The following is a 13,943-nucleotide window of genomic DNA, read 5'->3' as shown; positions in this document are numbered from 1 at the left end:
ATCAAATGATACTGATACAAATGTTTCCCTCAGAAAGGTATTATATCCCATTGCTACCATTCCACGGCTTGGCCCTTGAACTGCTCATACAGCTACTTCCATTCTTTACATCACCAGTCCTAAGAGCAAACCTCCTGAAAGACTAGTAAAAGAGGCTGGGAAAAAAAGACTGTGAGTATAGCAAAAGGGCTCCGGTGCTCTAGCTGTGTGGTCACAATATAAAATGAGGACACTACCTAATCTAGAAACAACGTTAACTTTAACTCTAGCAGATTCTTAAGATATACTTACTAAACAACTTTTGTGATTTAGAAATATCAAAACTACCTATTTTGTCTCCTCTGGACATATTTTATTTTACAAAATGAAATATAACAGGCTAAACAACAAAAATAAAAATCTATTTATAGCAAGTAACTAATACTTCAATGTTTTTATAAAAGCAATTCCTGATTAATCTTTGAGTGACATAAAAAAGTTGCAGCGTTAATACCAGTTATTTTGCAAAGTTCACATACAGCCATTAAGTTTAGCATTTCAAGGAACAATTTTTTTTTAATAAAAACGAAGAATGGTAACTCATTGAGAAGGTTATATACCTAGTAAAGTTTAGTTTGCCTTGGATTCTTTAAAAAATTAGGCCCAGAATTTTAGTTACCTAATTACTATCCCAATCGAATTGGATATATATATATATATATATATATATATATATATGTGTGGATTCTAGATAAAAGATAACATACTTTGAACAAACATTATGATTCACTGACTGGACTGTTTGCTTAGAATCTGTTTTACTGGGTTTGGATAAGAAGACTTCAATAAAGCTAATTATACATTGAGTTCCACTGATTAAAAATGCAGTTTTAAAAATTCTGCTTTTCAGGTAAATTTCTAGATAAATCATAAATGCAAAGCTCAATACTGAAATACTGTACTGTTCACAGGTACTTCTTGGAGAAGTGAAATGCTTGTGTTCGGACTATCAAAATTCTTAGCTTTCAAATCAGGTTTTAAAAACTTGTTTTTGAAAATCAGTATTTGCTTTTAAACACTTAAAATGCAAATTTCATTTTTTTAAAAATCCTTGCAGATAAATCTTAACATTCTTTCAGTCTCAATTATTTTTTACTTTAAACTATATATTAAACACAGAACCAGGTTCTAAATAAACATCTAAGGAAGAACAGTTTCAATGTAAGATAAAACTAGAGAGTCTAATAATACAACTTATACAGAAAGTTTCAGTGTGATTTACCAAAATTCAGAATTTCTGGAACAGTGGAAAACTTTTAGCTTAATATTCAAAACCACCAACTTCCCACAGAACTAGACAGCTGAGAGGATCAAACAGATTTAAATACTGTCAAACTTCTTCTGAAGCGATGCACTCTTTTATCCTGGAAAAGACAGAAATAGTCCTTTTATTTTACCGAAAATTTCTGATGACTACTATGGGTCTGAAAGTCGTCAAAACTTAAACCGTTTGTTTTGAGTTTAAACATTACAAATAATAAGAAAAAAAGATGATTCTTTTCAGGAAGCATATTTGAACACTGGGATGATAAATGTACCAAGATGGCTAGTTTTATTAAACAGTTAAAAAAGAAATCAATAATTAAAGAAAACAAATTCCAGTAAACTCAGAAATAACAGGACTTAAACTCAGTATCATTTTATGTACTTCTTAGTTAATAATTTTGCAGTGATGTCCCAAAGACAGCTGGTAGAAAATGTAATTGTAAAAAATACTTTTTTTCACTAATTGAACTGCATTTAATAGCAACTACAGCTTGCGAACAGCTCTCCAATCTGAAAGTTCATGTTTTTAGATTAAAATATGTAAGTTTTGGCATTTAAAGACGTATCATTAACCTGTGAAGACATGCCATTCTTTAGAAAGGAAGATAAAACTTTAAAATACATGCAAAACTTTATTTTCACTCTATGTTGCCTACAGACATGCAAAGAGAAGTGAGAGGCCTTACAAGGAGGAATGGGAATGAGTAAATGAGTAATAACATTTCCTTTTCTACAAAGCTGTGCCCTTTTTTTAAGACTTCAGTTTCATTTTCAGCCTTCATTTTTAAGGCTTCAGTTTCATTTCAAGCCATAAAAGTGGCTTCTGGAAGTTACCTCATCTGTCAAAAGAGTGATAATCTATTTAGGTTAAAATCTAGAAAACTGGACACCAACATGTATCTTCAGAGGTCATGTAGGAAGCAAGATTGTGAAAGGGCTGGATAATTAAGACAATGAAGAGTGAAATCAGCTATGGAAATTGTAAATACATTCAAAAATATCTCAGGCATTCTAATTCAATATAACAACATGCAGTCAATCAAAATAGGTCTAGATGTTAGACAACTGCAGGATGCCAACTTCTGATTCCTCTCCCAAATAAGCAGAAAACTCTGCAAGTTTCAAAGGGAGTCTTTTGTCTAACACCAGACTTGAGTTCTCAAGTTTTAAACTTGAGAACTCAAGTTTAAAAAAATATTTTCTGGGCCGGACATGGTGGCACACGCCTGTAATCCCAGCACTTCGGGAGGCTGAGGCAGGAGGATCACTTGAGCCCAGGAGTTGGGCACGGTGGCTCACGCCTGTAATCCCAGCACTTTGGGAGGCCAAGGCAGGCATGTCACAAGGTCAGAAGATCGAGACCATCCTGGCTAACAGGATGGAACCCCATCTTTACTAAAAACACAAAAAATTAGTTGGGCGTGGTGGCAGGTCCTTGTAGTCCCAGCTACTCACGAGGCTGAGGCAGGAGAACGGCGTGAACCTGGGAGGGAGCAGAGCTTGCAGTGAGCGAAGATCGCACCACTGCACTCCAGCCTGGGTGACAGAGTGGGACTCTATCTCAAAAACAAAAACAAACAAACAAAAAAAACTTTTTAACTAGCTAAGTGTGGTGGTGCATGTCTGTAGTCCTAACTATTCGGGACGCTGAGGCAGAAGGATCCCTTGAGTGCAGGAGTTTGAGGTTGTAGTAAGCTGTGATTGCGACACTGCACTCCAGCCTGGATGACCAAATGAGGTCACCTCAAAAAAAAAAAAAAAAAAAGAAAACAATCTTTTTAACCAGCTAAGTGTGGTGGTGCAAGTCTGCAGTCCTAACTATTTGGGACGCTGAGGCAGAAGGATCCCTTGAGTGCAGGAGTTTGAGGTTGTAGTAAGCTGTGATTGCGACACTGCACTCCAGCCTGGATGACCAAATGAGGTCAACTCAAAAAACAAAACAAAACAAAACAAAAAAACAAAAACAAAACAAAACAAAACAAAAACACACGAAAGACTGTCTTCTGCTTTGAACATCATTTAAGTACTACTGCAGACACCAATGTAATCAGAACTTTGGGCAAGGTAAGCTGATGTACAATTCCAGTTCTTTCTTTTCTAAATTATACTATCTACGTAGAATGAAGCAACAAGAGAACAAATGTCAAATTTAAATATGTTTACTCCCTGTTGCAAAGATGTTAAGAACTTAATTCTGCTATGTGGCTCTACTCTTCTACATTATACAGATGATCCATAATACAACCTTTTAAAAAGTCTTAAGCTTCATCCCATATCCATTCACAGATGAAAAAAAGCTGGTTGTGTTTTAAGACACAAAGCGATGGTTAAACATTTTCTTTCTAATGTAAAGTGTGTAGCCAGTTTTGACAAATCTGGCAGTTCCACTAAAGGTTGAATATGACTTAGAAATTCCATTCCCAAGTATATACGCAAGAGAAGCAAGCACGTATGTCCACACAATAACTTGTACGTGAATGTTCACAGCATTATTTATAACAGCTAAAAAATGGAAATAATCCAAATGTCTTTAACAGATGAACGCATAAACAGAATAAAGTAATATCTACAAATGAAAAGAAATGATGAAGTTCTGATAAGTGCTAGAATACTGACGAACCTTACAAACATTAAGCTGAGTGAAAACATCCAGTCACAAAATGCCACATCATTATGTGTGATTCCATATACAAGAAATGTCCGCCACAGGAAAATCCTCAGAGGAAGAAAGTAAATTAGTGGTTGCCTGGGGATACACAAGTTCTGGGAAAATAGCAGGTGACTGCTAAGGTAGTGGGGTGATTTTTGGGGTGATTTAAATATTCTAAAATTGATTGTGGACATGGTTGCACAACCTTGAATATACGAAAAAACAGTGAAGTGCACACTTTAAATACATAAATTGTATTACTGCTATTATTTCAATAAAATTGTTACTTAAAAAACACCTTCCCTTTATTAACCATAGTATTTTTCTCCCACTGGGCTGACCAGGTTAGTTCTTTTTCATATTTATAGACTTAAAACCACAAGAACCCAGAAACCTTTAGTCCTGTACCTTCTCATTCTAGACTTGTAAAAACTAGAACCTTAATAAAAGATTTATCTATCCAACATGGATAGAAAGTGGGAGCAGAAATCAGATCTTTCTGGAATTCAACTAGCCACATTCTCTTCCACTTCACCAACTCTGAATCAACCTTTCTTTCTTTCTACTGAACTTTTTACTGCTTCATTTTACCCCTTTTCTCCCTTCACACTGTTCAGGTGTATCATCTGAATAAACCATTTCTTTTCTTCTCTTTAGTCCAATACGCACGTGTTAAGTTCTACTTTTCTTTTCTTTTTTTTATTTTTTTTGAGAGAAAGGTCTCTCACTCTGTTGCCCAGGCTGGACTACAATGGCACGATCACGGCTCGGTGCAGCCTCAACTTTCCAGGCTCAAGCAATCCTCCTGCCTCAGACTCCTCTGGAGTAGTTGGGACTACAGGCATGTACTATCACAACTGGATGATTTTTGTATTTTTTTGTAGAGATGGTGTTTTGCCATGTTACCCAGGGTGGTCTCAAACTCCTGAGCTCAAGCAATCCACCCACCTCAGCCCCCAAGTGTTGGGATTACAGGCGTGAGCCACTGTACCCGGCCAAGATCTGCTTTCTGTATCTAAAATTTTCTTTTACTATTTGGTCATGGTAGTCAACTAACTCTCTTCTCTAGTAAACCCTTTCAATTACAGATTTCTGCCGCAGGGTTCTTCCCTAAATTCGACTACATATATATATCAAGGTTTGGCAGCAGAAAATATACTGCCAAGTAAAACCCACACTGGTTTACTGGGTTACAGTCAAATGCCAACAGTTCAATTAAATGCTCTAGGCCGAGCGCGGTGGCTCACGCCTGTAATCCCAGCACTTTGGGAGGCTGAGGCGGGCAGATCACGAGGTCAGGAGATAGAGAACATCCTGGCTAACACGGTGAAACCCCGTCTCTACTAAAAATAGAAAAAAATTAGCTGGGCGTGGTGGTGGGCGCCTGTAGCCCCAGCTACTTGGAAGGCTGAGGCAGGAGAATGGCATTAAGTAAACCCAGGAGGTTGAGCTTGCAGCTTGCAGTGAGCCTAGATGGTGCCACCGCACTCCAGCCTGGGTGACAGAACGAGACTCCGTCTCAAAAAAAAAAAAAAAAAAAAAAAAAAAAAATTCCTCTAAGAAATCTCAATATACATGTACCACAAGGAAAACAGCTAACTTGAGAGGGAACAAGTGGGCTTTTTAATTATGCATACCATTCCTTTCATACCTTGAAGTAGTCATCTTGAGTAACAACAGAATTTATCAGTCTGCTCTCTGGATTAAACAGACAAGATACCACCATCTGTATGCTTCGGTCCACAGATTTCTGAAACACACAAGTTTTCAGTAATGTAAAGACAACTCGTTCTTTCACTCGCTCTTAATAAGGGTGTGTGTTTCTTTTATTTTGATGGTTTACTGAACATATTAGTTTATTTCTAAAGAAACGCAAAAAATGCTAAAAGAGGCTGGCAACAGTGGCTCACACCTGTAATGCCAGCATTTTGGGAGGCCGAGGCAGACAGATCACCTGAGGTCAGGAGTTCAAGACCATCCTGGCCAACACGGCGAAACCCCTTCTCCACTAAAAAATACAAAAATTAGCTGGGTGGCGGGCGCCTGTAATTCCACCTATTCAGGAGGCTGAGGTAGGGAGAATTACTGGAACCTAGGAGACGGAAGTTGCAGTGAGCCGAGATCACACCACTGCACTCCCAGCCTGGGTGACACCGGAAGACCCTGTCTCAAAAAAAAAAAAAAAAAAAAAAAAAAATTCATAAAAATGTGATTTGTAATTCCTACCACATATCCTCAGTATGTAAGTTTTCTGACAAATCAAAGAATTATTTTAGAACCTTAGCGATACAATACTGGTTTAAAAAGCTCAGTTTGTTAAATCCCTAAGTGAACTCCAATGTTTCAAGAAAAAAAAAAAAAAAAAAAAAAAAACTCAGGACAAAACCTGCCAATTACACTGTAAGAGTATGTTTTAATATTTATTCACTATTTAAAATCCAATATCAAATCAAGGAATTTACACTCCAATGGGATTTCTTGGGTATTATACCTATTACCAGTACATCAACTACTTCCACACTCCCACCTATTTAACAGAACATATGTGATGCAAGAGTGACAGTATTGTTATTACAGAAATTTGCAGTAATGATAAAAAACAGAAACAACGCTGTCTACTTCAGTATTTGAATAATTACTCCTGACTTCACCACTGTTGGAAACTTCTGCCACATATAATGTTATGGATAGAATGCTTATTTAAATAATATTTTTCACTGCTTAAGATCAAAACTGTGGTAAAAGAAAAGGGACATGTAATTCATACAAATTCTTCTTTTGAGTAGAATTCTAGAGGAAACCCTCCCATAGCATTCTTCCAAATCATATTAATACAGTATTTATTAAAGAATGGCTTTTTAAAATTAGTGGAACTGAAATACAGGAAACGACTGCTGAATCAGAAACTTTATGTACATACTGAATATTTGGGGTATCTGAAATTTCAACAACCTTCACATTAACTTCTGAGTATCGGTCCATTATTTAAGCTCCGTGATTTATGGCTAACATCTTAAAATTTGGGCAAAACTGTTTGCTTCTCAAAAAAAGTTATTAAAACTAGAAAAAAACACAAAATACATATTTTAAAAAAATTCAAAGTTAGATGTTTGCCTTCCTTCTGTGGGCCATTTCCAGAGGGTGTGGTAGCTTCATGAATTGAGCATTCATTTGGCACAACATCACCTCCTGTTATCAACTTCTCCACAGTGATAGTTAAGAGCTGAATAAGGCCTATATTTAAAATAATGAAAGTGTAATTAAACAGATACACAGATACGTTTAAAAGCTACTTATTTATTCCTCAAAAAGGTGAGCTGGTATCAAAAGTTTCAACGTAGGTTGTGTTGAAATTCAATTGTGCTACTTCAGAAACCTTGTTTTAAACGAAAAGTCGAAATACATTAAGGCAGCCTTTGGTTTTAAAATCTCTTCCAGGCATCAACATAATCAGAGGTAGAAGGATTCTAAGAAACAAAGGTAGTACGGGAGTGTTTGAGAATTTTAACACTTATTATATCCTTCAAATATCCAGTCGTGATGTAAGACAGCAGCTCTGGTGTATTCGAGGTAATACTCTAATTCCTCTTTAAGAGGAATTAATAGCAAAACATTTTATTCCGATTCCTCTTTAAGAGAAATTAATAGCAAAACATTTCGGTTTCTCTTCAACAAATTTTTTATGGCTAGTAAAGCCAGAGGCATATTCTAGGCAGATACATACTAATTCTAAAGCCAAGTTAATACTACCATTCCTGGATTATATGGTCTATCAACAAGTAACTGAACACTTATCATTATGTGGACCAGCTACTGTTTCAGCACACAAAAACCTGAGAGACAAAAAGGCACTGTTGCTCCCATGGGAGTTTACAATTGGGTTAAAGTAACAAAACATAAAACATTAATATAAAGAACCATTTAAAAATATCTATAGGCATATATGGCATAGAAAAAAAAGTCAAGAAAGATGAGGAAGTCTATGTTTCATTAATTTCACTTTACTCCATAACCTCTTTTGCTCCCCAACAGGCCACTATGGTGGCATCTTTAAAAAAAAAAAAAAAAAAAAAAAGGAAGGAAACCAAAACTATTAAAATATTCTTACACATTTTAAAACACTCATGAGATACACAATATTGAAGCACTTATCATGCTGGCTCCTTTGTTACTAAAATGAAAGAAACAGAGTAGAAAAAAGAAGTACTTATGTTTCTAACCCCTGACGTTCTTGTTACTTTTATATGTAAAACCTCGCCATTCTCCCAATTTTCTGGAGTTGGCATTGTGGAAATCTCAAGGATACGAGTTCTTTCAATTTATTACTTATCACCATAGATATGATTATGGGTCACAGATATAGTCACATCTATGAAAAGAGGCCCAGAGAACTACTATCATGAAGCAGCAAACTAAAATAGAAATATAATTGGAATTCTGTGCTCTAAGAATGGGATGATAATTTTATTTCACTCTATCTCCCTAAACAATTGATGAAAGTCAGTCTGGATGTTTCAGCTATTTGACAGTGAAGATGAAAAACTACATGCTGAAATACAGATGGGGACAATGAATCTCAGAAAACTGTTTTACAGAGAATCTCAGAAAACTGTTTTACAGAAAAGTTATCGCTAACTATATTCCTGTCACAATGTTAATCCATTACTTCTAAATAATACAGAGGGCTTCATTCTAGACCAATTGCAAGTGTTTTCCTAAATTTTAGGTACACTTCACTAGTTTAAAATGACACACTATTCAGGAAATTTGTATAAACAACTTAAAGGGCTCAACAGTATCTGAAAATAAATCATTTTACTCCCTCTTCAGTTACCTGATAATTATATACAGGCAACTGATACCCAGTGGTGACCTGACCTGGTGAATCTGGGTAAGATATGTCTGAAAGTAAGTTTACAGAAAGAATGAATACGGTAAAACATCTTTTTAAATTAGAAAGAAATATTATTCCCAAAATTTAAAAAAAAAATGAAAAACTTTAAAATATTTGTTACTTTTCTAAATACAACAATGCGGAATTCTAAATGAATGAATCACTTTAGGAAGAAAGAAATATTCTCTATCAAGTGCTAAGCCCCTTTGGGTGGGGCAGGGGAACACACAAATGACAAAAGTAGTGACTATTTCACCAAGCAAAGTTTACCTAACTTACGCTGTCTACTTACGCCCACCCAGAAGTTATTTCTTACACTGCTGATAAGGCTCCATTAAGACAGATGTCAATGTAAGTTAAGTTAATACATTTGCTATTTCTTTGTCAATATACTTCCAGATAGTTTTGTGTTTGACAATACTACACGGTAATATGTAGTTCTCCTACAGATGTTATGTTTTTTTCTGTACTTCATTTCGAAAAACTAAGGGCAGTATACAATCCAAAACTGGAGAAGGACAGTACAATGTCTTATATGTTTCAATAAATACTTATTGTTTGAAAACATATAGGAAGCAGCATACATGAATACACCCAGATTCAGTAACGGCTCACTGTAAATGTTAGAAACAAGTAGGGCTTTTTCTCTAGCCATTGTTCAGAGAAGAAAAAAGAAGAAGAGGTATAATCCTACACATTTCAAGTACATGCAGAATGTCAATAAATGAGAGACACTGAAGAACTATTTCACTACTATTTTGTTACTTTATTTTCCATCAAAGAAAATGTCTTTTCAACTAACACATAAAGAGAATGGACTAAGAAGAAAATAAACGTTATTTATCACCAATAAGTGATAGAGTATGTCAAATCCTACTTTAAATATCAAAGTAATCAGGATCAGAGAAATTACATGCCAGAAATTCACAGGATTTATAGGTATAGTAAATGACATCAGAAATCTATACATTCCAGAACCAGAATATACCCAGAAGTCAGCAGTTTATATGAGGTGGCATCTGGAAATCATTGCAAGTAAATAAGAGCTAGATTAATCGCTATCCTTAAAGAATAAACTAGGCAGAAACATCAGAACAGCTGCTTTCTAATATTTTCGGAACTAGGTATAAGGGGGGAAAGAAGCTCAGGTGTTTTAGAGGTAATACTCTTTTTTATTCCTACTCTTATTTAAGAGTAATTAACAGCAAAACATTTCTGTTTCTCTTCAACAAGTTTTTTGTGGCTGGTAAAGCCAGAGGCAGACCCTAGGCAGATACATGCTAATTCTAAGGTAACATTAATACTATCTTTCTTAGATTACACAGTCTATCAACAAGTAACTGAACACTTATTATGTGGACCAGCCACTGCTTAAGCACACAAAAACCTGAGACAGAAAAAGGCACTGTTGTGCCCATGGGAGACTGCAACTGGGTTAAAAAGAAAGTAACAAAATGTAACACATTAATATAAAGAACCATTTAAAAATACTTATAGGCATATATGATATGGAAAATAATCCAGAAAGAACAGGAAGTGCATGGTAGGCTAATTCACTTTACACGAGGTACAACCTACCTCCTTTGCTCCGCAACAGGCCACTGCAGTGGCATCTTAAAAAAAAAAAAAAAAAAAAAAAAAAAAAACAGGAAATCAAAATTACTCAAATATTCCTAAACATTTTCAAAAACACATGATATATATAATATTGAAGTACTTATACTGGCTCCTTTGTTATTATAATAAAAGAAACGGAATGGAAAAAAAGAAGTGCTTTATGGTTCTAATCCCTCATATTCTTGTTACTTCCACATATAAATATAAAACCTCACCTTTCCCCCAATTTTTTGGATTTGGCATTGTGGAAATCTCAAAGATGTTACTACTTTCAATTTATTATGACAGATATGATTATTGGACATAGATAGAGTCCTATCTACTATGAAAAGAGAACCAGACAACAACTGTGGTGAAGCAGCCTGCTAAAATGAAACTATAATTTGAATTACGTGCTCTAAGAATTGGGTAATAATTTTATTCACTCTATATCCCTAAAAAATTCATGAAAGTCATTCTGGATGTTCCATTCAGCTATTTGACAGCAAAGATGAAAACTATATCCTGAAATATAGAAGGGCCAAATCTCAGAAAACTCTTCTACAGAAAAGTTATTGCCAAGTATAGTCCTGTCAAAATATTATTCCATTACTTCTAAGTAATACATAGGTCTTCATTCTAGACTTATTCTAAGTGTTTTCTTAAATTTTACCTATACTTCACTAGTTTAAAATGACAAACTATTCAGGAAATTTGTATCAACAACTTTAAGGCCTCGATAATATCTGAAAGCAAACATTTTACTCCTTACATTACCTGATAATTATATACAGGCAACTGATATCCAGTGGTGACCTGAATTGGTGAATTTGGATAAGCAGGAAATGCCTGAAAATAAAGGTTACAGAAAAAAATGAATACGGTAAACCGTGTTTTAAAATTAGAAAGAAATACAATTACCAATATAACAAAAATATGAAAAACTTTGAAACAGTAATTGTTTTTCTACGTACAGCAATGCAGATTTCTAAATGACTGACTTTATAAAGAAATAAAAATTCTCTTGTCAAGTGCTACCCTTTGGGTGGGGAGGGGGAAGAGACAAATGACAAAAGAAGTGACTATTTCACCAGCCGAAGTTTACCTTATATATATCGGGTACTTATGTTCACCCAGAAGTTATTTCTTACACTGGTGATAAGGCTCCATTAAGACAGATTGCAATGTAAGTTAAATTAACACATTTGCTATCTCCCTGTAAAAATATTTCTAGACTGTTTTGTATTAGACAATATTATAGGGTAACATGTAGTTCTATAGATGTTATGGCTTTTTCTGTACTTCATTCCGAAAAACTAAGTGCAGTCTATAATCCAATAGTGCAGAAGAGAAAGTATGTCTTGTATGTTTCAATAAATTCTTATTGTTTGAAAACATACAGGCAGCAGCATACATGAATACACCCAGATTCAGTAATGGCTCACAGTCAATGACACAAACAAGTAGGGCTTTTTTTCTAGCCACTGTTCAGAGAAGGAAAAAGAAGAGGTATACCATACATGTTTCAAGCACGTGGAAAATGTCAACAAATTAGAGACACTGCACAACTGGTTCACTATTATTTTGTTACTTTATTTTCCATCAAAGAATATGTCTTTTAAACTAACACATAAATAAAATAGACTAAGAAGAATACAAACGTTATTTATCAACAGTAAGTGATAGAGTATGTCAAATCCTACTTTAAATATCAAAGTAAGCAGGATCAGAGAAATCAGATGCCAGAAGCTCACGCGATTTACATATATATATATCAAACCACATCGGAAATCTACCCATTCCAGAACCAGAATACATCCAGAAGTCAGCAATTTACATGAGGAGGCATCTGGAAATCATTTCAAATGAAGAGTAGCTAGATGAACTGCTAAACTTACAGAAGAATAAAGTGGGCAGACACGTAAGGAGAGCTGCTTTCATGCACTTTAGGAACTGGCGATAAGGGGGGAAAGCAGCTCAGGTGGTTTAGAGGTAATACTCTTGTTTATTCCTATTCTTATTTAAGAGTAATTAACAGCAAAGCATTTCTGTTTCTCTTCTACAAATGTTCTATTGCTGGTAATGCCAGAGGCAGATGCTACACAGATACATACTAATTCTAAAGCCATGTGAATACTACCTTTGATTATATAGTCTATCATTATGTGGACCTGCCATTGCTTAAGCACATAAAAACCTGAGAGCAAAAAAGGCACTGTTGCTCCCATTGGAGTTTATAATCGGGTTAACAAGAAAGTAAAAAAACAAATAAATAAAACATTAATATAAAGAATCATTTAAACATATTTATAGGCACATATGACATGGAAAAAAATCAAGAATGAACAGGAAGTGTACGTTTGGCTAATTCACTTAACGTCAAGTACAACATAATCCCTTTGCTCTCCAACAGGCCACTATGGTGGCATCTTTAAAAAAAAAAACAAACAAACAAAAAAAACCAAAAAAAAAACGGACACCAAAACTATTAAAATATTCCTACACATTTTCAAAAACACATGAGAAACACAATATTGAAGTACTTATCCTGCTGTCTCCTTTTTCACTATAATAAAAGTAACAGAATGGAAAACTTAAGTACTTTATGTTTTTAGTCCATGACATTCTTGTTACTTTTATATATGAAACTTCACCTTTCTCCAAATTTTCTGGAGTTGGCAATGTGGAAACCTCAAAGATAGTAGCTCTTTCAGTTTATCACCATAGATATAATTATGGGTCACAGACATAGTCCTATCTATGAAAAGAGATCCAGAGAATTACTACCGTGAAACAGCCAGCTAAAATGAAAATATAATTGGAATTCTGTGCTCTAAAAAGTGGATCATAATTTTACTTCACTCTATCTCCCTAACAAAATTCAGCAAAGTCAACTTTGGATGTTTCATTCAGTTATTTGACAGCAAAGATGAAAACTACAATCCAGAAATGAAGAAGGGGACACCAAATCTCAGAAATCTGTTCTACAGAAAAGTTACTGCCAAGTATATTCCTGTCAAAATATTACTTCATTACTTCTTAATAAGACAGAGGTCTTCATTCTACACTAATTCTAAGTGTTGCCTTAAATTTTAGGTACACTTCACTAGTTTAAAATGACAAACTATTCAGGAAATTTGTATAAACAAGTTAAAGGCCTCTATAATATCGGAAAGCAAATCATTTTACTTCCTCTTACATTACCTGATAATTATATACAGGCGACTGATATCTAGTGATGACCTGAACTGGTGCATTTGGATAAGTACGATATGCCTGAAAATAAATTATACAGAAAGAATGAATTAATAAGGTAAAACTTTTTTTTAATTAGAGAGAAATATTCCCAGTAGAACAAAAATATGAAAAACATTGAAATACTAATTATTTTTCTATATACAACAATGCAGAATTGTAAATGACTGACTGATTTATGAAGAACGTATTATTCTCGGTCAAGTCCTACGGTTGGGCGTGGAGGGGGAACAGACAAATGAC

General features: G+C 34.8%; 1 protein-coding gene across 1 annotated transcript in view; it reads right to left on the bottom strand.

Annotated features, from left to right (window-relative positions):
- Window positions 1–7,991: 7,991 nt before the first annotated feature.
- The window catches only part of LOC129025914 (deleted in azoospermia protein 1-like), a 65,585-nt gene continuing 59,633 nt past the window's right edge, over window positions 7,992–13,943 (bottom strand). The window contains exons 25-26 of the mRNA XM_054473468.1: window positions 11,223–11,294; window positions 7,992–8,003 (exon numbers count right to left, since the gene is read on the bottom strand). Of these exons, the coding sequence (XP_054329443.1) occupies window positions 7,992–8,003; window positions 11,223–11,294 (84 nt within the window). The remainder of the gene's footprint in view (window positions 8,004–11,222; window positions 11,295–13,943) is intronic.

Source organism: Pongo pygmaeus, chromosome Y, assembly GCF_028885625.2.
Source record: "Pongo pygmaeus isolate AG05252 chromosome Y, NHGRI_mPonPyg2-v2.0_pri, whole genome shotgun sequence".
Taxonomy (NCBI): domain Eukaryota; kingdom Metazoa; phylum Chordata; class Mammalia; order Primates; family Hominidae; genus Pongo; species Pongo pygmaeus.
This window is presented reverse-complemented; position numbering and strand designations above follow the sequence as displayed.